At 45.5% G+C, this 22,025-nt stretch overlaps 1 protein-coding gene across 4 annotated transcripts in view; it reads right to left on the bottom strand.

The window, feature by feature from the left end:
- The window catches only part of WDFY4 (WDFY family member 4), a 370,216-nt gene that overhangs the window by 311,574 nt on the left and 36,617 nt on the right, over positions 1-22,025 (bottom strand). For all 4 annotated transcript variants that reach the window (XM_037056671.1, XM_037056674.1, XM_037056673.1 and 1 more), the window contains exons 3-9: positions 15,973-16,087; positions 15,042-15,148; positions 11,779-11,913; positions 8,852-9,041; positions 6,080-6,269; positions 4,071-4,228; positions 2,070-2,522 (exon numbers count right to left, since the gene is read on the bottom strand). In XM_037056671.1, coding sequence (XP_036912566.1) covers positions 2,070-2,522; positions 4,071-4,228; positions 6,080-6,269; positions 8,852-9,041; positions 11,779-11,913; positions 15,042-15,148; positions 15,973-16,087 — 1,348 coding nt within the window. The remainder of the gene's footprint in view (positions 1-2,069; positions 2,523-4,070; positions 4,229-6,079; positions 6,270-8,851; positions 9,042-11,778; positions 11,914-15,041; positions 15,149-15,972; positions 16,088-22,025) is intronic.

Here is a 22,025-nt window from a genome sequence, read left to right as displayed (position 1 = left end):
CTTCCCCAGTGTTTCTGACTTAGGAGGTCTTAGGTAGATTCCCTATAATTGCATTTCTAACAAGTTCCCATTTGATGCTGACAGGCAGGTCGGAGGCCCACACTTGGAGAATCACTCTTCTAAACAATCTCTGAGGCCCTGCCTTCTTGACTTTCCTTTGGACACAGCTAGTTTGGCATTCATGCTGGGAGAGGGACTGCCAACTCACACCATAGGCATGAGACGCTTGAGAGATTATGGAGTAGATAGGTGTCACCATTAGATCCATGAGGGAAAACCATGCCTACATGTTCACCATTGAATTCCTGGGGCCAGAAACTGCCTGACACAAGAGGGAAGTTCAGTAAATTTGGGGGGAATGAAAGAATGAGTGATTAAAGGTAGAGTCTGTCAATCAGAAGACAACATACCCAAGAAACAGCAAGAAACACATAAGACTAGAGGCACAAAGATCAGATGCATCAGTTCACACACCAAAAAAAGGCTCCAATTCTCTTGGGAATGGTAATAGGTCTTTGACTGGGTTTAAAAGTAAATTCAATGTCAGGCTGCTGAAAAGCAATACACAGTTAAGATAACACACAAACATTAAACAAAAAGGCTAAGCAAAGAACAATAGAAAGAAGCACATAAAAAGGACTCTAAGACCTGGCTTCAGGCCCAGCTATGCCAAGATGAGAGCAACTAATCCTAAACCCTGTCACTCCCAGGGAGGCAGGGGTCCTTCCTGGACTGCAACAGGGGTGTGAAAGCTTCTCCTCACGTGTTTATCTCAGTCTTCTGTGCTGTAGCTCAGGGTACATAGGAACAAGATGATTAACATTCTCAAGAACCTATTATATACCAAGCACAACAATGGATACTTTTTGGATATTTCCTCATTGAATTTTCACTATGTATGTATCTCCATTTTACAGAGGGAAAGGGCTCATAAAAGTGAAGCAATTTGCTTGGGATAACTCAGCTTGTGAGCAGCACAGCCAGGATTCAGCCCAGGGCTGGCTGGCCCCAGTGCTCATGCTAACCCTTTTGGCTTCTTCACATACAGAGACCCAGAATGCAGACAGACTGACAGCTTTAGCTTGAGACTGAGCAGAATATAAAAGGGGCCAATGGCCAGAGAGCCCAAGCTCCCTCCCAGTCAGTATAGTAGGAGAAGGAGAAAAGGCCAAAAGGTTAGTAACTGAGTCTTGTTCTGGTGTCCCTCCAGACTGAAGTCCCAGAGGGTCAGGTGTAGCCAGATTGATGAAAAGCCAGAGGAACTGAAAGGATTTTTTATGCTCTGATCCTATTTGAAAGTTGGTGGAGATGGAGTTTCAGACTACCATGTAGAGTGGCCCCACATTGAGTGGGTGTGGTCAGGCAGTGAGCAAACTCAGGCCAGCACTCCTGAGTGTACTCCCACTGGACAAAGGAACCCTGAAGTCCCATGGGGGAGTGCAGAGACTGTTGATGTTGAGAGTGCAGGGGCTGAGGCAGGAGTGAAGGGATAATGACGGGGAGCCATAAGTATATGGCCCAGCAGGCTACACAACAGTGTAGCCAAAATTCAGAGGTGACAAGCTGACAGCAATGATCCCTGCTCCAAATGGGAGACCACTGGACAACATCAAGTGAGCAAGACGGCCATATCCCAGATTACCCAGACAGATGCACCACCAGAGCCCCAGCTTCTTTGAGCCCCCATTACCCTTTGTATTACTGAAGACCTGCCCCCCCCACCCCCCGCTCCACTGATGTTGCCCCATTTACATACTCAGACAATACTTAAGGCAGGAACTGACTGAAAGCTGAGAATTCATTGGCCTGAGTTAGCTCCATGAGTCTTTAAAGTTATATCTATGCCCCTCATCTCTCCATGGGAAAGATCAGGCCAGTTATAGAAAATGGGGAGGCTGCTGCTCTGTGAAGTCATATGCCCTAGGGATAACTTCTCTGAGAACAGAGTGACATGGGTATGCTCACTTTCTCTGTTAGGTTGATTAGTGGCAGGGTGGGCTGGCAGAGCAGGTTCAGCTAAAAAAGGGTCCCACCCTGTTCCCCCTTCCACCTCTGAGGCTTACACACACCTGACTTCCTTAGGATCTTGGCCTGCTTCCGCAGCTGGGCTAGCAGCAGGCCCAGGAGTCCTGAGTCCCTGAAAATGTCTGTGAAGAGTGGGTCTGCACCAGCTATCCTGAGGACACTCTGCAGGGCTACAAGGGTGCAGAGTGGCTCAGGGCTCTCCTTGATCAAGCGCTGCACCTTCCCCAGGATCTCATGGGGCACATAATGCAGCTCAAACACCAGGGCCTCCAGCATCTGGAAGAAATGCACCTGCACTTGGGCTGGCTTCGAGGATATGATCTCTACAAACTGCGAGATGGGCTGTAGGGTCCACTCCAACAGAAAGAAGTTTCGAGCATTCCAGTCCCACATGGTCCTGATGGCCAACAGGACTCGCGTGCAGAGGATGGAGTCTTTAGCTTTGTGGAACACATTTTGCAGGACTTGGAAGGCCTGAAGATTCTTAATGGTTGCCCCTGAAAATGAAAGAAAAAATAACCCTACAAGTCATTTTTCCTGCCTATGCCTAGAAATAATGATTGCATTATCGTCAAGAAATATCATTTACAGTCTCCATTTTCTGGCTTCTATGGGTAGACGTCTATCAGAAATTCAGAAATCCAGCTGCCCAGAATGTAAGACCAGAACTGCATTGCCCAAGATGTGGTGGCTAATTGAGCCCTTGAAATGTCATTCTGAACTGAGATGTTTCATGAGTATAAAAATGCACGCTGGATTTCCAAAATGTAGCACAAAGAAAATAATGCCAAAAAAGTCATTAACAATTATTTGTAGTGATCACCTGTTGAGATAATGATAGTTTAGATATTCAATAGTATATTGGGTTAAACAGAACTATTATGAAAAATAATTTAAGGTACTTTTAAAAAATATGGTTTCTAGAACATTTAAAATTAGGTAATATGACCCATCATATTTCCATTGGGTAGCATTAGGCTGAAGGATTGGTTTCAATCAATTAAAATAAAATGATTTTAAAAATTACTAAGCCAGGTTCATACCCCTCTCTCCTTTCTCTCCAGCTTCAAGGTTATCTCATTCTCTCTTGCTCAAGAGACACTTCGTGTGAAAACTCCTTCCCTCCAACCCTCTCTGTTTCAGACACCTGAGATGTTTCTGGAAATTCTCTCTGATCCAGACACTTCCTTGTAAGACTGCTAGAGACCCATTCAATGGCTCTTCCTAGACTGACCCCCAAGCTCTGAAGCCTCTGCATTCTGATCTGCTCAGGTCTCTGTGCCCATTTCCCAAGACTCAACCAGATGTTTTCAGTCACCACTTATTTCCTCAGGCTGTACTTTCTGTCCTTAAATTTATTCTTCCTTTCTACCTGGACAACCCACACTTGGCCTTGAAACCTCACATTTTGTGCAGGGCTTCTTGACTGACACAGAGAGCTGGCCCACCTGCCTAGTGTAGCTACTGTGCCTGATACTTTTATCAGTGAGGTTTTGTACATTATTTTACAGAATATATTATGGTTCAGTGTATGTGAGATAGTCTCTTCAGAGAATATTCAGAGAGCAGACACCTGGTACCCAGCATGGGGCAAAGTGGCTGTTGCCCAGTGCACCAGTACATGTTGATTGAGTTCATCAATAATTCAATCAGTATCTCAAAGAATTGAGGAGGCACTGACTCAAAGACTTGGGGACTGTTTCAGGGCTATCTCCTCATTACATAAGCAAATGTCACAGAGTACATCATACCAGAGATGATGGTGGTAAACCGAGCCTCCCTCCATTCTTTGAGAGTCTTCACCTTTATTAAGCAAACTCTAATTACTCTAGTTCCCACCCAAAACACCTAGAAAAATGTATGAAGGAGAGATTTTAAATTCATAAGCAATCTCCCTAAAGGCATGACAGAATTGGACCCTACTGTGTCACTAATGGGTGACAAGCATTTATTTCTTTACAAATAATTGGGAAAAAACCTGTGTAGCCTTGTCAGGGAACAGCACTAACTACTGCTAGGCCCCCAGAAGACAAAGAATGACCCACCAGAAGCCTCATTATGGAACTTGAAGCCTTCCAGCTGAGGGTAAGTGACGCTGTCAAACACCTTCAGCTCTGACCTCCCACAGGTCGTCAGCCACACCACCAGCCTGAGGAGCTCATCCAGGTGGGGATCCACTTCGCTCTGGGTCAGTGCATCATACCTACAGAGACAGATGAGGCAAGTTCCCTGGATTCTTAGACAAAGCAGACACATTTGTCTTTGGTGCTCCTCAGTGGGGTGCAGAGGCAATGCAGACTGAGATGCTGGGAAAGACCCCAAAGGTCTCCACTGAGTTAGCACTAAAAGGCAAAGGAAGTGCCCTGGGGTAAAAGTCACTTTGTTTGCAAAGATCAGCCTTAGATCTAAACGTGCAATCGAAATACAGAGAAACCTGGGAAGAGCAATAGTGTCTGCTCATGAAAAGGCTGCTTTCCATAGCTGGGCCTCCCAAAAGGCATGTGCTTTTGGAAGGGGTACCTCCAAAATCAGAGATTTAACATTTCCAAAGAGCAACAGTAACAACAACAAAAAAACATCATGAGAAATAATCCCACCTTATTAGACTTTCTTATGTTTGTTTCAAAGTTGAGTATTATTTCTATTTTTTAGCTACTTATGTGTAGGTGGGCTACGCTGCTCTCCTTGTGGAAAAGGATCTCTCAAGTCTTATTCCAGCTGTCATGTCAAGAGTAAAAGTGTTTGCAGTATGACTTTAGTTAAGGTAAAAAGGAAAACCAATAAGCTGCAATGGATCCTTCCTGACATTCTCCTGAACAGGCTCATTTCCCTCTCCTGACTCCCACAAGAAGTCTGGGGAAAACCAACCACCCATTTAACAAAAAAAAAAAAAAAAAAGAAAAGAAAATCAAGAACTGCGATGCCATAGACCTTCACATTAGCAATAGCCAGTTAGTCATAGTTCAGACTAATGTAAAATGTGGTATCACCATAGGGACATTTATTGATATGTCTTTTTGGAGGAAGGCCATCAGGATTGTCATTTAGTCACATCTTTACTCCCTCACCTAAGCTCACCTAAGTCACCCCTCTAGACTAGAACCCTAGCTTGAAGTGAAGTCCATGAAGCACAGTATAGGCTGAATCTCACAGGGAAAGGGGCTTCTCCTATTCACAGCAGAGCCCAAGGAAATATACATGGCCTCTCCCTAAAGTAGCTTCCCTAAGATCAATGGAAGAGGTTGGAAAATTCAAAATTTCTTTGATTTCCATCTTTTGGCTTATCCAATCTCTGGACCCAACCTGAGGATGGCATGGCCAATCAGAATAGAACAAGTTGGAAGAATCAGTCCTGACCCAACTACAGAGTGTCTACATTTGGATTCTCATGGGTCACAAATTTGATGGAGAGAGGGTAGTTTTTGAGTATTTTTTAGCTGATCTGAAAACACAAGTAGGGAAGATGCTCTGTGAGACAGAGAAGGGAAAGGAGCCAGTTTAGAGCATTATCAAGTACATGCCTCATCAGGCAACTGGAGGTTAATCCTTGGGGACTCTGGGAGGCAGGTAGAGTTCACCCATCCCCCACCCACAAGGGGAAACTTTCTGGGTATTTCTCCATCAGCTTCTACCAATAATTGGTTGAGGGCTGCCCCTCCGGGTTGTTGATTTCTTTGCACTTCCGGCCCTCAAGCATACAGGTAGAGCCCATTACAGCAGTCCCAGAAACCCCTCCAACACAGCAATGTGGGTTCTGACAGGTATCTGCCAGGCTGCCAGGCATGAGAGTGGTGCCTACCACCAAAGGGATTTAGTAAAATTAGTACACAACCACCCACTTGTTCTCTAAAGGAGTGGCTCTGGCTCCCAAGCCCAATGCACGTTGAATTACCTTTGCAATAAAAGTCTCTCTGTCCATGGTCTATATACAGAGATTTGTATTTCAGAAGACACTCTGAGAAGCCTCCATATGTGTGTTTCTCTAAACACCCCAAATGATTCTGAGAAGGACCTAGGTTTGGAGGTTTCTCCCCTACCAAACACATCCACTTACCGGAGTAACACTTTGAGTAGCAGAGGGTAGCCCTCTGCATTCTCAAACTCCATGAGCAGAGCCGAGGAGACAGAGTAGGAGTCTTTCACAAAACCCAAGATGAGGCTCATAGCCTCTCCCAGCTCTGGAGCAAGGAGAGAGTCCGTAAGCCTGGAGAGGTTTTGGAGGGAGATCTTGACACAATCCATTGCTGAGAGGAAAAAGACACCACTGTTTGCTCAGAAGCAATAGCTTTTCTGCCACAATCATTCCCTCCCACCCCACCCCCTTTAAGCTTGGATCAAGAAGACTTCTCCCTTCCCTGGCTGTTGTGGCTCAGTGGGTTGAGCACTGGCCAGCAACCCCCCCCAAAAAGTCAACCCACCCCCCCTTGGAAAGTGCTATCCTGAAAGCCCTGCTCTGCAGGTTTAGGTGGGGAGCAGGTGAACCAGGAAGAAGAAAGCCTCTCAGACCTCTCTTCCTAATTCCCAGCAGGTGGAGCTTCTCAGTTCACTGAGTAACAAGATGCATGACCCAAGCAAGACCCAAGCACTGTGGAAGGCCTTAAGGAAACAGCACTGGAGGTGAGCATAAATTAGCTTGATGAAGAGTGTAGAGAATATATGCATGCATGAAGGTGAGGCAGTGAAAAGATAATATGTCTCAGTTACTAAAGAATCAGGAGTCTGGGGCCCTTCTGTGGAACACAGGAAGGTGGGGGAAAGATCCAACTCATGTGAGAAATGGCCATGGTGGTACTCCAGAGCTGAGAAGCCAGAGGAAATTTGAGTCAGAAGAGGAATGTCATTAGATTTGCTTTTTGATTTGTGGCCATTTTTAGGGCTCTTTCATTGGGAAGTCTCTTCTGAGTACTGAGGAAGTCAGGAAACATGCCTGCTTGGAACCTGAGATAACTATGCCCAGTCCCTCAATGGTGAGGCTGAGATGTGTGGAGTCTTCATGCCAGACAGGGCAGCCCTAGAGTTCAGAGCTTGGCAGGTGACTTCCAGTCCAGCCCTTACTTTCTAACCTTCTCCTCAACCCATATTCCCACAAAAACTACTCATTTCTCTAAGAGGACACAGTGCTCAGGTGGCAGGCTTCTCAGTGAGATGGAATTTTTCATTTCCAGTTGAGAATAATGGCACAATGAGGGCCTTTTACCACTAATGCACACAGCCTTTTCTTAGGGGTCTCCAACTCTAGCCTGTGAGCAGCGGTGGGGGGTGGAGGGGATCCGAGCTATAAAACGCCTCAGGCCCAGTCGACCCTAGACTATTAACACTGGGTCCTGGCTTCTCCAGGAATGTAAATCCTTCAGCTGGTTCTTCTACTTCATCTGGGCTCCATTGTAACAACAGGGTAGGCTGGTCACCCTGGCCAGTATGGCTCAGTTGGTTGGAGTATTGTCCCATAAACTGGAAGGTTGTGGGTTCAAACCCTGGTCAGGGCACATGCCTAGGCTGTGGGTTTGATCTCCAATCTGGGAATATTCAAGAGGCAACCAATCCATGTATCGCTCTCACATCAACATTTTTCTTCCTCTCTTCCCCTACTCCCTTCCTTTCTCTCTACGAAAGCAATGAAAAAATCTTCTCAGGTAAGGATTTAAAAAAAAAAAAGAAGAGGGAGGGCGCATTGAGAGTTCCCAGCTCTCACCAGCTGATTCCCTCTACTATAAGAATACCCAGAAAGAAGACAGATCACAGGGCCAGTGTTTGTGGACAAGCAGCTCACACTGGAAGGCTCTGACTTAATTCCAAAAAGACTTCATACCTCAAGGTCAGCCCAAGGGATGGACTGCTGTGCTCCCACGAGGTACTTTAGCTATGAGGCTAAGGAAATGCTGCAGAGTGGGTATGGCAGTCAGCTGTAGTGAACCTCTGTCAGCATGCACCCCTTGAGTCAGCTTTGCAGAGTCTCCCTTCTGGCCCCCTGATGGCCCAGTTGCTGAGAGGAGGCCAAAACAGTTTCCCAAAACAGTGTGAGCCATGACACCCAGTGTGATCTGTGTTCTTGGGAAGAGGCAAGAGAGGCTGAAGGAGCCCCTGGTCCTGCCAATGGAGTTGGCACCCTTAGCACCTTGCCTTGACCCCACCAGGTATTGATGCTGTGATGTTGACAGCTGTGGGGAATCCACCCTGTGCCAAGCACTGCCTAAGCACTTCAAATATGTCAATTCACCAAAGCCTCACAACAGTCCAATGAGATCAGCAGGATTCTTATCCCCATTTTATAGACAAAAAAACTGGGACACCCAGTCAGTTAAGTGCCCAAAGCCACTCAACTATAAGGGCAGAGCTGGTTCAGAACTGATGACCTTAACCCCTATATGTCCTGACCAGAGCAGAACCTAAGGCACTGGAATCAGGCACCTCCAATTTTAAATTTGATTCTCTTCTTGGAAAGCTGGGGAGACTTGGCAAATTCTTCATCAAACTAATCTGTTTCCCACTGCAAAATGGTAATAATCTTTAATATCTATCTCAAAAAAACAAATGAGATGACACACAAATGGGTCCAGCACAGTTTCTGTTTAACAGTATGCAGGTAGCAAATGAGTTCCCCTTTACCTCTCTCCTTCAATGGAGCATCAAAATGAACAATACAAGCACTTTCATGAATGGAATCAAGCAATATAGGGTCATCTACTGGGCATAACCAGGCCTCGATATAAACCTTGTTTGTCCACATCTTTTTTTGTCCCAGAAATCTATCCTGACTCTGCAAGAGCATAACAGGGTCTTGTGGAAAGTGGGCCCAGAACCCACCCTTGGTCCCCTGAGGACTTACCCTGCAGGTATTGGATGATGCTGAGGTTCTGGGCCTTGGAGATTGCCCTCAGCACACAGAAGGTGGGCTCCTTCCAAAAGCGGCAGCTGTGCTCCCGAAGACAGGTTGTGGCAATCACTAAAGACTGGAGCTCATTCCCTGAGAGAAGCCCCTCCAGCCCCTGAGACTCACTGCAAATGTTGAGCAACATCTGAAAGAGAGAGAGAAAGAGAGAGAGAGAGAGAGAGAGAGAGAGAGAGAGAGAAGGGAGGGAAGGGGAGGGAGGAGGCGAGGAAGGAAGGAAGGAAGGGCCAAGAAGACTCTAATTAGGAAGCCTCCTTCCTGCAATAGACTTTTTCCCTAACTTTCAAGAACACTGATGGGCATGTGTCAGCACAAAAGATGGAGTTGTATGTTGCCACTCTCTGCCCCACACCATCATGGTCAAAAGTGCCACCTAAAAAAGGTTAAAAGGCTTTGGCTGTCTGAACTCATAACCCCTGTAAAAACAGTAGTTATCCCTTCCAAGTCAGAATAAGAAAGAAATATTTAACTTGGATGTCTTTTTTATAGAAATGCCAGGATAATGCCATCAACTGTTAAGCATTGAATTAACAGGACTCAGTGCTATTTAAAAAGCAAGATGTATTCCTGAATCCCTGGTCAGCATTCAAACTCTGCTCCTCCATAAGATCATGCATGCTATCCTGTAACCTCCTGAGGTCCTCGTTTCTTCCAATTCAGTCTCCCTGTGAACTTCAGGCACAGTCTATCCACTTGGGCTGAATAACGGCACTCAGAGCTCGTCAGGGACTTGCCCTGCCTCCTTTCTCTTTGGCTCTTGATGGTTTAATTTTGCATATTTTCCAGTTTAGAAGTTATGGAAAGCTCCTTCCACCTGAACCTGAACTTCCAGCACCACAAGAGAGTCCCAACTGGACAGCCCTGGGATTGGCCACAGGTCCCTGCATGTGGATGTGAACCACACCCCTTGGTTCAGATGGCTGTTTCTGCTCCTGGCCCTCCTCTTCCCCATCACAGCTCTACCCCAACCTTCAGCTCTGGTTCAACGCCATCTCCTCAAAACAGCCTCTTTTATGCTCTACTGTAAAACAGGTCTCCTCTCCTCACTTCCTAGCACACCTTTGACTTCTCCTTCAGAGCACTTGAAAATTGGACATGCTGATTTATTTATGTGACTATTTCCCCCACTTGGCTTCCATATCTTCTTTCTTTTTAAAAAAATATGTTTTATTGATTATGCCATTACAGTTATCCCATTCCCCCCCCCCTTCATTCCCATCCACCCAGCACACCCTCTCCCCCAACATTCCCCTGCTTTAGTTCAGGTCCATGTGTCATAAGTTCTTTAGCTTCTACATTTCCCATACTATTCTTGCCCTCCCCCTGTCTATTTTCTCCCTACTGTCTATGCCACTTATTCTCTGTACCTCCTACCCCCTTCTCCTTCTCCCACTCCCCTGTTGCTAACCCTACAATTGATCTCCATTTCTATGGTTCTGGTCCTGATCTAGCTGTTCTCTTAGTTTGCTTTTGTTTTAGGTGTGGTTGTCAATAACATCCTCTTTCTGTCATGTATATGAGAAAGAGGACTGTGATCACTGAAGGAACCATCAGTCTGGCATACAGCCACACCCAGAAGGAGCTTCATATTTTTTGTGGAATGAATTAAGTAAAATCTTGGTGAACACAGGTGAGTTCTATCATTGTGGTTTGCACTCTGTCCATCCTTGGAGAAAACGGTAAAGATGGAGCCACACTCACTCCCTGAAGAACATGTAACAAATACAGGATAAATATTTGTTTACATGCCCAGCACTGTGTCCTGGCCACCATTTGGGATATGATTATATACAGGTAAATGAAGCCTAAATTTCCGACAAATGCAGTTTAGGGGATAACCCACCACAAGTGAAAATCCACCAGAACTTGTTTGATACTCTCTGGTAATGATGACTCTGGCTTAAGAATTAGTCTAAAATAGATGTTAATCTACATGTAGATGTCCAACAGACAGCTGCACTTGAAAATTCCCAAATGGTCCCAAGTACCTGCTTGTGTGAGACACTGCCCAGGCCCTGGACACATAAACATGAGTAAGACACACAGCCCTCTTTACCCTCCCTCACCCTCAAAGGTCAGAGAAGCAGAAGGGGTTTTCTGTAGACCTCAGCCTCCCAGAAGATGGGAAAGTGAAACATGTCAGTGAGGGGCAGGGGAAGGAGTAAGGAGTTACGTTAAAAATTGCTGCTGGCAGTCAGAGAGGATAGGAGAGATGGGAAATGACAAGAGGAAACCACATGTAGTACTCAGTAGTCTGAGATGGTTAAAAGCCTGACTGTGAGCGAGCTCGAAGCCAGACTCCTAGAGTTCTACCCAGCCCCTGAGCTCATGTTTATCCACTGTGCCTTAGTTTGCATAGAATCAGGAACACAGTACTATACATGCCCCAAGATGGAAGACAGGACTCTTGGAGGTGACAGAGGAGAGGTCATGGAGCAAGGTATATAGCAAGTATTTAGAAAATAGGGGCTACAATTACGCAAGTGGAGTTAGATGCTTGTTCTGAAAGGGAAAGTGGACATAGATGGAAGATTCCCAATGCTGCGGAGGGCCAGCAGGACCTGTCAACACAGACTGGAGAAGGAACTGGTGGGGCCAAGTGGAAAAAAAGAAGCTCATCTTTCTGGGAAAATAAAAACAAGCAGAGTATTGATAGAGAGATACAGTGAGATAGAAGAGAAGAAGAAAATCCATTTTCCCAATACACAGGCTTCCTGGTATTTGCAGAACACGGTGACAGAGGGGTGAGCTGGGATCTTTCGGAAAACAGAGAAGCTCCAGAACTAGGGCCAAAAAAAGATAAGAGCACCCCTGAGAAGCAGAGTGCAACTTTGGCCCAAAGTTCAACCCCTCCTCTCACTCACCTGCACAAACATCCTCTGAACTTGAAGATCGTTCTCAAAAAACTCATCCTTTTCCAGAGGAAAGACAAAAAAGAGGTAGAGACACTGCAGAAGCAGAGCGGGGAGCCCAGATTCAGCAACTCTGCCCAGCGTCTCCTGCAAGGGAAGAGAGAGGCAAAGTGACCGACAGGGCAGAACTGGCCACCCTAGTTCAGACCCATGCTGTTGGTATGTGCAGCCATTGTAGCTGGAACATGTGTAAGTCATTGCTCTCTCTGGGCAACACACTCTCCAGTAAGAATGGAGACAGTCATAGGACCTACCTAGGGTGACTGTGCAGTTTTAGCTTCGATAAAGTGTATGCTGCATGCTCAACAAATGTTATGTCTTTTGTAAGATAGAGAGTTGATAGGGAGGAAAGCAGGGAGGGAGGGAAAGAGGGAGAGAGTGATGCAAAGCAAAAAACAAGGGCTTCCTTAGAAAACCACACCACTGACTTGGTAGATTACCTCCTGATTAGGGGACTGGGAACTCAGTCAGAAAGGGATAGTTGATAACAAGGGCAAACAACTGAATTAAGGTTCTGATCAGCATCCTTCCCATCCCCTCATTCAGATCTAAAAACCCCACTGTGACCTATAGGCAAAGACCACTAACTAAAGCCACAAGACAGAGGAGAGAAGACAGGCTGCTGGAGGAGTGACTCACCTGAGTGCAGAGCTCCTGGGGGCCTCTCTTCCATGGACTCTGCCTACAGCTCCGCCAGGATTATTATGGCAACCCTCTTTGTGTGTGTGCATATGTGTATGTGCAAGTATGCAAGCACATATGGGGTTCATCTAAAGTATATTGTCCACACAATCTCCACCTGATTGACTAATCTGACAGACATGGTGGTTGAATTAGAAAAAACAAAAAGGAACAATGCACAGTCCAGGCTAGGCCAGGAATATCACGCAGTACACTGGGTGTACCTTGCCCCTAGAAGCTCCTAATGCCAGTGCTTTCCACCCCTTTCCTTGACACCTGGCTCTACAGTGACCCTGCTCAGGGTAGCTATCTTTGTCCCCCCTGCTCCACTGGCTCCACTGAAAGCCAGCTGCTTACCTTTCTCACTGCTTTTGGGTTTAGCCGCTCACAGTGGAGGACCAGTTTTTAGGTTAATGTTTTACTACTCAGACTGTAAACAATCCTGTGCTTCAGGCTGCTCACCTGACAGTGCTCCAGGCAGTTCACACAGAAGAATAGTCAGGTGGCCCTCCCTCTGGATGACATATGCAGCTCTGCTCCACTCACCCCCACTTACTATTTCCAAAGTCTCATCTGATGTCTGTGTTGCCATTAGACTGCTCTGTGCTAGATCCATCACAATGGGCACTCCCTACAGGTGAGGGACAAATGAGTCTCTGGGACCACCCTGCATGGAGTTTCTGGCCATTTCTACTGATGGCCACAGATGCCAGGACTGCTTCTGTCTGAGAGGACAACAGCCATTAGCAAACCACTCAGAAGAAAGCACCAGGTCCTCTTTTCACAGTGGGAGTGATACACGGTGCAGCCAAGGGGCGGGGGCGCAAAAAAAGATTTGGAATGGTGTCCAGAACTCAAAGTGTATAAGAATATTGGAGAAAATATTATTAAGATGTCCTTGGGCCCCTGCCCCCCCCCCCCACCACAGGTGTCAGTTGAGGAAAGGGACAAATGGAGCAGGGCCATTGAGAGTTGTTTTGCATAGCAACAGTTTTGCAGCTAACCTCTGGAATGGTCATTTAACATATCTATAACCTCTAACTGGTTTCATAGATATGTTAAATAGCTGTGGCCAAGTTTGGGGCCAGGGAGAAGTGAGTGGCTACTACCCAGGATGGAATTGGGGGCTGCTTCTCTGAGTGCCTGCGGGAGAGCCATGTGGCTTTAGCAGAGTGAGGACCCCCTCTTGGCCAGGTGAGGGGGAGAGCCACGCTGTTTTGGAAAGATGTAGACCCCTGTAGCCATTAGGAGGGAGAGCCATGCGATTTCAGCAGAGTGCAGACCCCCTCTTGGCCAGGTGAAAGGGAAGACCACGCAGCTTTGCCAGAATGGAGATCCCTTTGGCCAGGTGAAGAAAAAAGACGCGCCTTTTGTGAAGTGTGGCTTTGGTAGAAGAAGCCCACGCGGCTTTGGCGTGCTCCCTTTGGCTGAGTGGCCTGGAAAGCAGGAGAGACTTTGACTGGAAGTTGGTACAAAGAACTCTTGCCAGTGGAAGGTGCCTCATGACTTTGGATTAGTTGGAGATCCTGCCTGGACAGGCGACACAGCTCACAGTGCCAGCAACCTGAAAAAATGGACGTGTGCTCTTTTCCTGATTTACAGTACCTGGAGTTGGGACAGTGGGAGAAGGGAGTGCTGTGTGTTTGTGTGTGTGTGTGTGTGTGTGTGTGTGTGTGTAGGTGTATACCCTTAAAGACTTTAATATTTTAATGAAGGCATTAGGCCTGAATAGCATTAAATAAACATTTTGTTTCCTTTTCACAAATCTCTGGCATTGAGAGATGTCTTTCCAATTGGCGGAGGACAGAAGAGCCCAATAGGTATTAGTATACAGTCCCTGGGTGGGTCAGGTATTGCCCCCTCCCAACCCTTGTTCAGTAACAGGAAGATATGAGTACAGCCAGATGGGGTGCAGGAAGGAAGAAAAGGGGGAGAGGCCTCCTTTGTGCACTGTCTCTGGACTGGTATACATGAACGGGTGACTGCAGTTGTGGCTCCTACAGTCTGAGTTTGATAGGAGGCAAAAAAAGAGAAGCAACTCAGAGCATGGGCCCTAACTGAGTCAGACAGACTGCAGTTACACAACATGGGTAAACTTGATTGCTCACCACTAATGTGATATCACCATAATTCAACTCCTAGGGTTTGGAAGGATTAATGAGCACAGTGCATGGGACACACCCAGTCCTGCTCTGACACACAGGGACATCAGCCATTTTCAATCTTCACAGCTACCCTAGAATTGGGGCATTATCACCCTAAATTCTAAAATTAGCAACACAACAGGGTCATAGAGAGGTAACACAATTTGCTTGAGGTTACACAGTTTGTAAACTGAAAAACAATATTCAAACACAAATTTCAGAGTTGCAGAAGTCCATGTTCTATAACAAAGGGGAAATAAGGAAGGAGAAACAAGAAATCAGTTTCATGGAAAGAAAGACTCTTGAGACATGTCACTGCCCTGTGCTGAGACTTCCCTGTGCATGTGGGTGAGGAATGCCAGGGCTGGGCCAGTGGGTCCTGGCACTTACCGAGTCTGTCCCTGTGAGCACGAACACTGACTTGAGCAGCAGGTAGCCATCCTGATCCGTATCTCCCTTCCACCTCAGCAACTGCCCAGCTGCTGCCCGTGCTTGCTCTGATGACAACACAAGAAGGGGAAAAGGTGCCACCAGTAGAATGACACAGTGACTTGTTCACCCAGTTCCCTGTCCACTTGGGCTCCTTACACTGGGAGATGCACCTTAGCATCTTTAAGGCACTCCTGCCTTCCTCAGAAGGCCACCCTGAATCTACACCAAACTTGCATACACAGCCAGATTAATCTCCTGGAAGGACAGTTGTTAGCATGCAATCATCCCTGTTCAACAACCATCAATGACTCCTTATTGCCAAATGATGAGCAAGTTCTTCAGTGATAAACTTCCCACAATCCAGAGTCTTCCCCTCACTTTCTGAATCAGGCAGACCTTTATGTTACAGGGACACCTGCAATCTATACCGTGCTCACACTATTTCTTCCCCCTGGAATTTCCTCCATAGCCAAGCCACCAGAGTCCAGCTCTCTGAGTGGCAGGATGCAAGTCAGGGACCCCGCAACAAAAAATATGCTTTGACCTCTGTGTCCTTTCTGCATCAAACTCCTCATTAAATACTCAATTGCCTGTTTTATTCTAGCACTTCCTCGCAGAACCCCTGGTTGTGTGTGTGTGTCTGCCTCTCTGTCTGTCTGTCCCTCCCAGGAGCGACAGAGTTCCCTAAGTCCCCTTTCTCTGATGCTCTGCTAGCCTTTCCCTTTGTTCCCAAGGTACTCAGTGGCAGAACTGGGCCCACTGGTCTGTTTGGAAAGCACTATTCTAACTCCACTAGAAAGGAAAGAGGGACAGAGCAGGAGGCCTGGGAGGAGTCTTCAGAGCTGCTTTGTTCTCCCATAAGTTTTCTCCAGGACCTCTCTTCTCTTACCTGCAGGCTTTCCCACAAGCACTTTCTGTATTTCTTGGGCTAGTTGGTTGGAAACTTCTTCAGCCAGCTTTTGGAGACTGGGAAAGCAGATGATTCCCACGGAGTGTTCCCAGGCCTGATGCAAACAACAGGATTTGGTCAGACATGTCACAGCTACAAAGCAAAGCCAGAGAGTCACCTCCCCGTCTCCTTGTCAACCCTAACCAATGGTTCAACTCACTTTCTCCGGTGTCCAGAGGCCACTACATTACCTGCCCTCGGGCTTCTACTGTATCCCTAACCTCATGCCTGTTGAATTCTGACGAGCTCCAAACTCACAGCCACCTGGGCCCTGGACATCTCCCCTGAACTTGTGCTCTTGAAACATCAAACACACATCACTGAATTCGTTGCCTTCCTCCAAACCTGTTGCATCTTATCTCAGCAAATGGCCTTGTAGGAGGGTGCCTCCTGGGGACCCCCAAAAGAAGGATTTGTAATGGGGCCAGAACTCAGGGTGTCCAGGAAATATTAAAAATATGGGATGTCCTCACCACCACAAGTCTGAGCTGGGGGGTGGGATATATGGAGCAGGGCCCTTGAGTTGTTTTGCATAGCAACAGCTTTGCAGATAACTTCTAGAACGGTCATTTAACATCTATAACCTTTAACTGGTTTCATAGATATGCTAAATAGCTGTGGCAAAGCTTTGAGCCAGGGAGAAGGGAGTGACTTCCACCCCAGATGTAGCTGGGAGGCAACTCCCCCTGGTTACAGCACCTGCATGAGAGCTTGGAGATGATTGGCTCCACTCTGCAGTACCACACCTGCCCAGACTCACTATGGCAGCACAGTAAAGCTGGAAGGATATGGGAGTGCTGGCAAGTGTCGCCGATTGTGGGAGGAGTTGGAAATGGGACTGCAGAGGAAGATTGGTGGGGGGATTTAAACCCAGACACAGCAGGCATTGAAGAGAGAACTGCACACTTTTGGCAGACTGGGGACCTCCACAGCCTTGGTGAGGGAGAACCATGCAGCTTTGTCCAGAGTGGGAGACCCCTTCCCCCTCCCCCACCACAGCCATGAGAAGAATAATCATGCAGCTTTAACAGAGAACTGACACATGACTTTAGCAAAGAATCACCATGTGGCTTTCTATTTCTTTTCCTGAGATACAGTACCTCAGACTGGGCAAAGTGGGGAAGGAAGGACTGTGTGTTTTTGTGGATGTTTTAAAGGACTTTGGGATTTTGACAAAGACATTAAATCATTACTCTTAAGTCTGTATAACTTGAATAAATAATTCCTTTCCTTTCTACCAATCTCTGACATGGAGAGCTATAATTCTCTGGCGATGATAAAGGTGAACCTAGTACTAGGGGGACCCCCTTTTCTGGCAGCCAATCAGGGAAAATGATGGGAGACCATATGTGCAATAGCTTTAAAGTAATACAACTATTTGCATATGTGCAGTAAAATCATGCCAAAACTAGCCAGGAAGGATCTGCCCTATAAGAATAGAGTCCCTCCAGCCCATGATGTCAATCTCTGCTTGGAGTTGGCCTGCTCCCATGTTCTCTGCTATAAACTCTGGGTGTTTGGTTCAATTCTTTGTCCCAATCACCAACAACCTGGTTACCTGTGCCCACCTGTAACAACCTTGCCAAGCACCCAGTTGCCCTTGTGGGAAATTCCAAGAGTGATTCACTAGGTCTCCCTCTCCCTCACTTTCCTTACCCCATCAATTGCTATATCTTACCAATTCTCCTCTTTTCAGAATTTCCCCTGGCTTCTGTAGTAATACTGTTCCTAGTTTTGCTTTTCATCTGAGTCTTTTCCCTTGAAAAGGGATCTGAAAGATCTGACTAAAATTCTTCTTCTAGAAAAGGTGAAAAAGACATCAAATTCTGAAAAGAAATCATTTCAGTGTATTTCCTTGCTAGAGATACTATATTTGTTAAAAAGTAAAAAAAAAACCTTTAAAAATCTTTATACTAAAGATGCTGTATACAAAATGAAGAAGCAGGCCACAGATTGGTAGAAAATATTTGCAATGCATATAACTGACAAAGGAATTATATCAAGACTGCTACAAACTAATAAGATAAAGACAAACAACCTGATTTTTTAAAAACAGGCAAATGAAACAAGTAACTAATAACAGATGAAATAAATATAAAATTACTGATAATAAGGAAAATGAAAATTAAAACCACAATGAAATATTTTATACCTTTCAACTTGGTAATAATAAAAATCCTGACAACACATGAGTGAATGTGAGGTGTAGGAGATGGTTCTACGTGGCATGGGCCCAGCTCCCACTTGGAGAAGCACAGGACTCATGCCCATGGATAGGTTCTCCCATGGGGAATCAGGCCTGCAATGTGCCTAAGCCATTTTGCTATTTGCTTTTGCTAAAACTCCCTCACCCTGAGTTGAGACAGAAAGTGCTTACTGTAACTTCCTAAAATCCATGCTAAAACTCCCCAGTATGAAGTGTAACTGATTCAACCACTTTTCCCTTTTCATTTGCTAATATCCTTCTGTGATGTGATTAGCAGCATCAGCTCCTTTGTTTTCTGTAAGAGGTACCTCCTAAAGTGAACCTGTGTACAGAAAAGGAGGACCATCATGTAATGTGAGCAGAAACCCGATAAAGTCCTGTCATGGTGGAGGCCAGGGCTTTTACTCCTCTTGAGAGAAAAGCCATACCTGCCCTTTCCCTCCACAGGACTTGGTAGTCCATGTGAATGTCTCATGTCTCATCCAGAACATGGCAGACCCCACAAACCAGGGTCCGCATCAGTGAGGGGCCGCACAACCCCCGTGCAGTCTGATGCGTGTCCTCTACTGATGGAGTATCACTTGGAAGAACTTCTTTGAAGAGCATTTAACCAATCCAAGAATGCTAAAGGGGGGCATGTGCTACAGCCAAGAAATTCCACTACCAGGTTCTCTAAGGAAAGTCAACACATGCACATGGTGATGTGGACAAGAAATATGACTGCAGCATTATTCGTGATTGTGAAAAATGGGAAAAGCTTAATGTTCATCAGTAGGACCATGAGTAAACAATTTGTGGCATATTTATATAAGAATACCAATAGAACTGAAAAAGAAATAGAGCTTCAGATAAACCCCAGAAATAAAATGTTGAGTGAAAAAAGCAAGTTGCAGAAGTACATTACAATATGAGCCTATGAAAACCTGTAGAACTATGTATGTGTGTGCAGGTATACATATTTCTGATAATTCAGCAGATAAGAATTACTAATGTAGGAGGATGGAGGGTGGATGAGCTGTAGAATGCATGCATGGGTGACTTCAGTTTACCTGAAATGTATGATTTACTTTACATGGGTGGGGAGTACCTGGGTATTCATTTCGTTTTGAAAAAAAACCTTTTTTTTCTGAAACTTATTTTTATTTTCTCTCCTATAAATCAAGTTGTCCCTTTCCTTCATATGTAAGAAAGCAGTGCATCAGAACTTTGCTAAAACTACAAAAAAAGCTAGATAAATTTTAAACACTATTGTACATTGTAGACCTTCAACAAATATTTGATAGGTGAACACATGATCATGAAAGCCCCAATATGCAGAACAATAGCCAAGTGTATTTTGTGCTGGTATTGAGCTAAATACTGGGCCAAACACTTACATGCATTTTTCCCATTAATCCTCACAACATCTGGTATTAATATTATTCCTACTTTACAGAAACTGAAGCTGAGCCAAAGGATAAGCCCAGAGAATCAGCTAAGCCACAGAGTGGGAAGCTGAATTACTTCATGCGTATCTAAGTAGCATGTGCATGTCTAGAAAATTTATGGCAACCACAGGGAAATTAGCTATCACTCAGAAACTTTAATCTCTGGGAAGAAAAAGTCAATCCTTTGGCTGGGAACTTGTGTGGTAAGATTATTTCCTTCCCCAGGAATGAGAACTCTGCTATGAAGTCTTCCTAACAAATTCTATGCCCCCCCACCCCACTGCACTGGCAAACCCCTCAAAGACCAATTTGCAGGCAACTGACTCAGAAGCATCTAGATCATCTTTGAGCTGTGAGACTCCAGGAGGCACTCTACAATAAAGCAAATTGGGCCACTGTGAGTTGAACAGTAATTGTACACTCAGCCAGATCCTCCCATGGCTCACACTCCTTCCTGGGACCTCAGTGGGCACTTCTGGAAGCTGTGTTAACTCTTTCAGGCCACTGGGGTGCTGTTTGATGCACAGAGGCAATCATTTATGGAATGATACCATGGAGACCCCAAAGAGTTAAGGCAACTTCCAAAAGGACTTAATTTTTTTCCCAAACTGGGACTTGCATGCTGGAATATTGCTTAATATTTTTAAAAAATTTTATTTACTCACATTATCTAAGCTGTACCATTATGCATTGTGGCTCTCCCCTCACATGGAAGAGAGAAAAAGAAAATGATACTGTGCTCTCCAGTGGAAAATAAGGAATGACAAAAGCTCTTGAGGAGATGGGAGAAAACCCTAACTTTGAATGACAGAGAACGTAGTTGGTTTCCAAGCACGACAGCAAAATTACTACTTCTTCATTACTGCAGAGTTTGGTGGTTTGGTCTTAAGTGAACTCAAAACACTTTTGAGACTTTATATGAATTTCCCCTGCTAGCGTGACACTGTTGAATCTCTCCTTTGTAAATAAAATAGTGATGCATCAAAATTTTTGTTAGCACAACAAAAATGTCTTTTTCCCAAAATGGGAATAAATCATGTTGCAGCTCCACTTTGACAGGACAGAGTCAAGGATGGACAAGGAGGGGTGTTGACTATCACCACCCTCTCTGGACACCACACCTGGAAATGATCATTGGTTACTCTTGTTAGTATACTTAACATTACTTATTGCTCATCCCTCAGTTGGGTCTCTGCATGTTTTTTTAAATATTTTATTTATTTATTTTTTAGAGAGAGGGGAAAAGAGGGAGAAAGAGAAGGGGAGAAACATCAATGTGTGGTTGCCTCTCAAGCATCCCCTACTGGGGACCGGGCCTGCAACCCAGGCATGTGCACTGACTGGGAATCAAACTGGCGACCCTTTGCTTCTCAATATGGTGCTCAATACACTAAGCCACACCAGCCAGGGCCCCTGCATGGTTTTTACGACAACGATTAACCACACTTAATGGCATAAAGTCTGCACCACTGGCCAGTCACTTAGCCTAAATTGCATGCCTGTGTACACACACATGAGTGCACATACATGCACATATTTATACATGTGCACATGCACACTCACAAACACTCACTTCTAAGTACAACCGAGTGTTGATTGCAATCCTTCCATACTAAAAAATGAATAAATTTCTCCCCAGGTTATCCACTGCTCTGGTTATCTGTTACTATAAAACAAACTACCCCAAAACTGAGTGGCTTAAAATAATAGCAATCATTTTTTTTCATGGATATGCAATTTGGGCAGAGCTCATCAGGCAGAGATTTTTCTGCTTTCCTCAGCTGGGGCAGCTAATGGGGGCTAAGAGATCCACTTCCAAGATGGTGCACTCACATGGCTGGTAAGTCAGTGCTAGCCATCAGCAACACTGGCAGCTGCAAGATCAGGGGCTTTGGTTCCCATCCACATAGGCTTTTACATAGGGCTGCTGGGTCTCCCTCACAACATGGCAGCAGGGTGTTAAGAGTGAATGTTCCAACAGACATGAAGAAGCTTCAAATTTCTGGAGACCTGTGCATGGAAATGTCACTACTGCCTTATTCCATTAGCCACATCATCACAAACACACTCAGATTCAAAGGAAGGGAACATAGCCACTTCCTCTCAAAGGCAGCAGTGTAAACTCATTTATAGCCTCTCTAATCTACCATGTCTATAGCTCTCCTTTTTTCTCCCACATTGTCCTACCCTCTGTCCATCCCAGACAGTGAGGAATTTTACACTAATTGCTGGGGATTCCCTATCTCACTGCCTGCTTTATCTCAAAGCATATATTCTAAGAATAATCTTCAATAGCTCTAGCTTCCCCCATATCTACTATCATGAAGTATCTATGCAACATGAGTACCTGATGCAGTTTC

This window comes from Sturnira hondurensis, unplaced genomic scaffold (assembly GCF_014824575.4).
Source record: "Sturnira hondurensis isolate 20B ecotype Veracruz unplaced genomic scaffold, ASM1482457v3 Scaffold0009125, whole genome shotgun sequence".
Classification (NCBI taxonomy): Eukaryota; Metazoa; Chordata; class Mammalia; order Chiroptera; family Phyllostomidae; genus Sturnira; species Sturnira hondurensis.
This window is presented reverse-complemented; position numbering and strand designations above follow the sequence as displayed.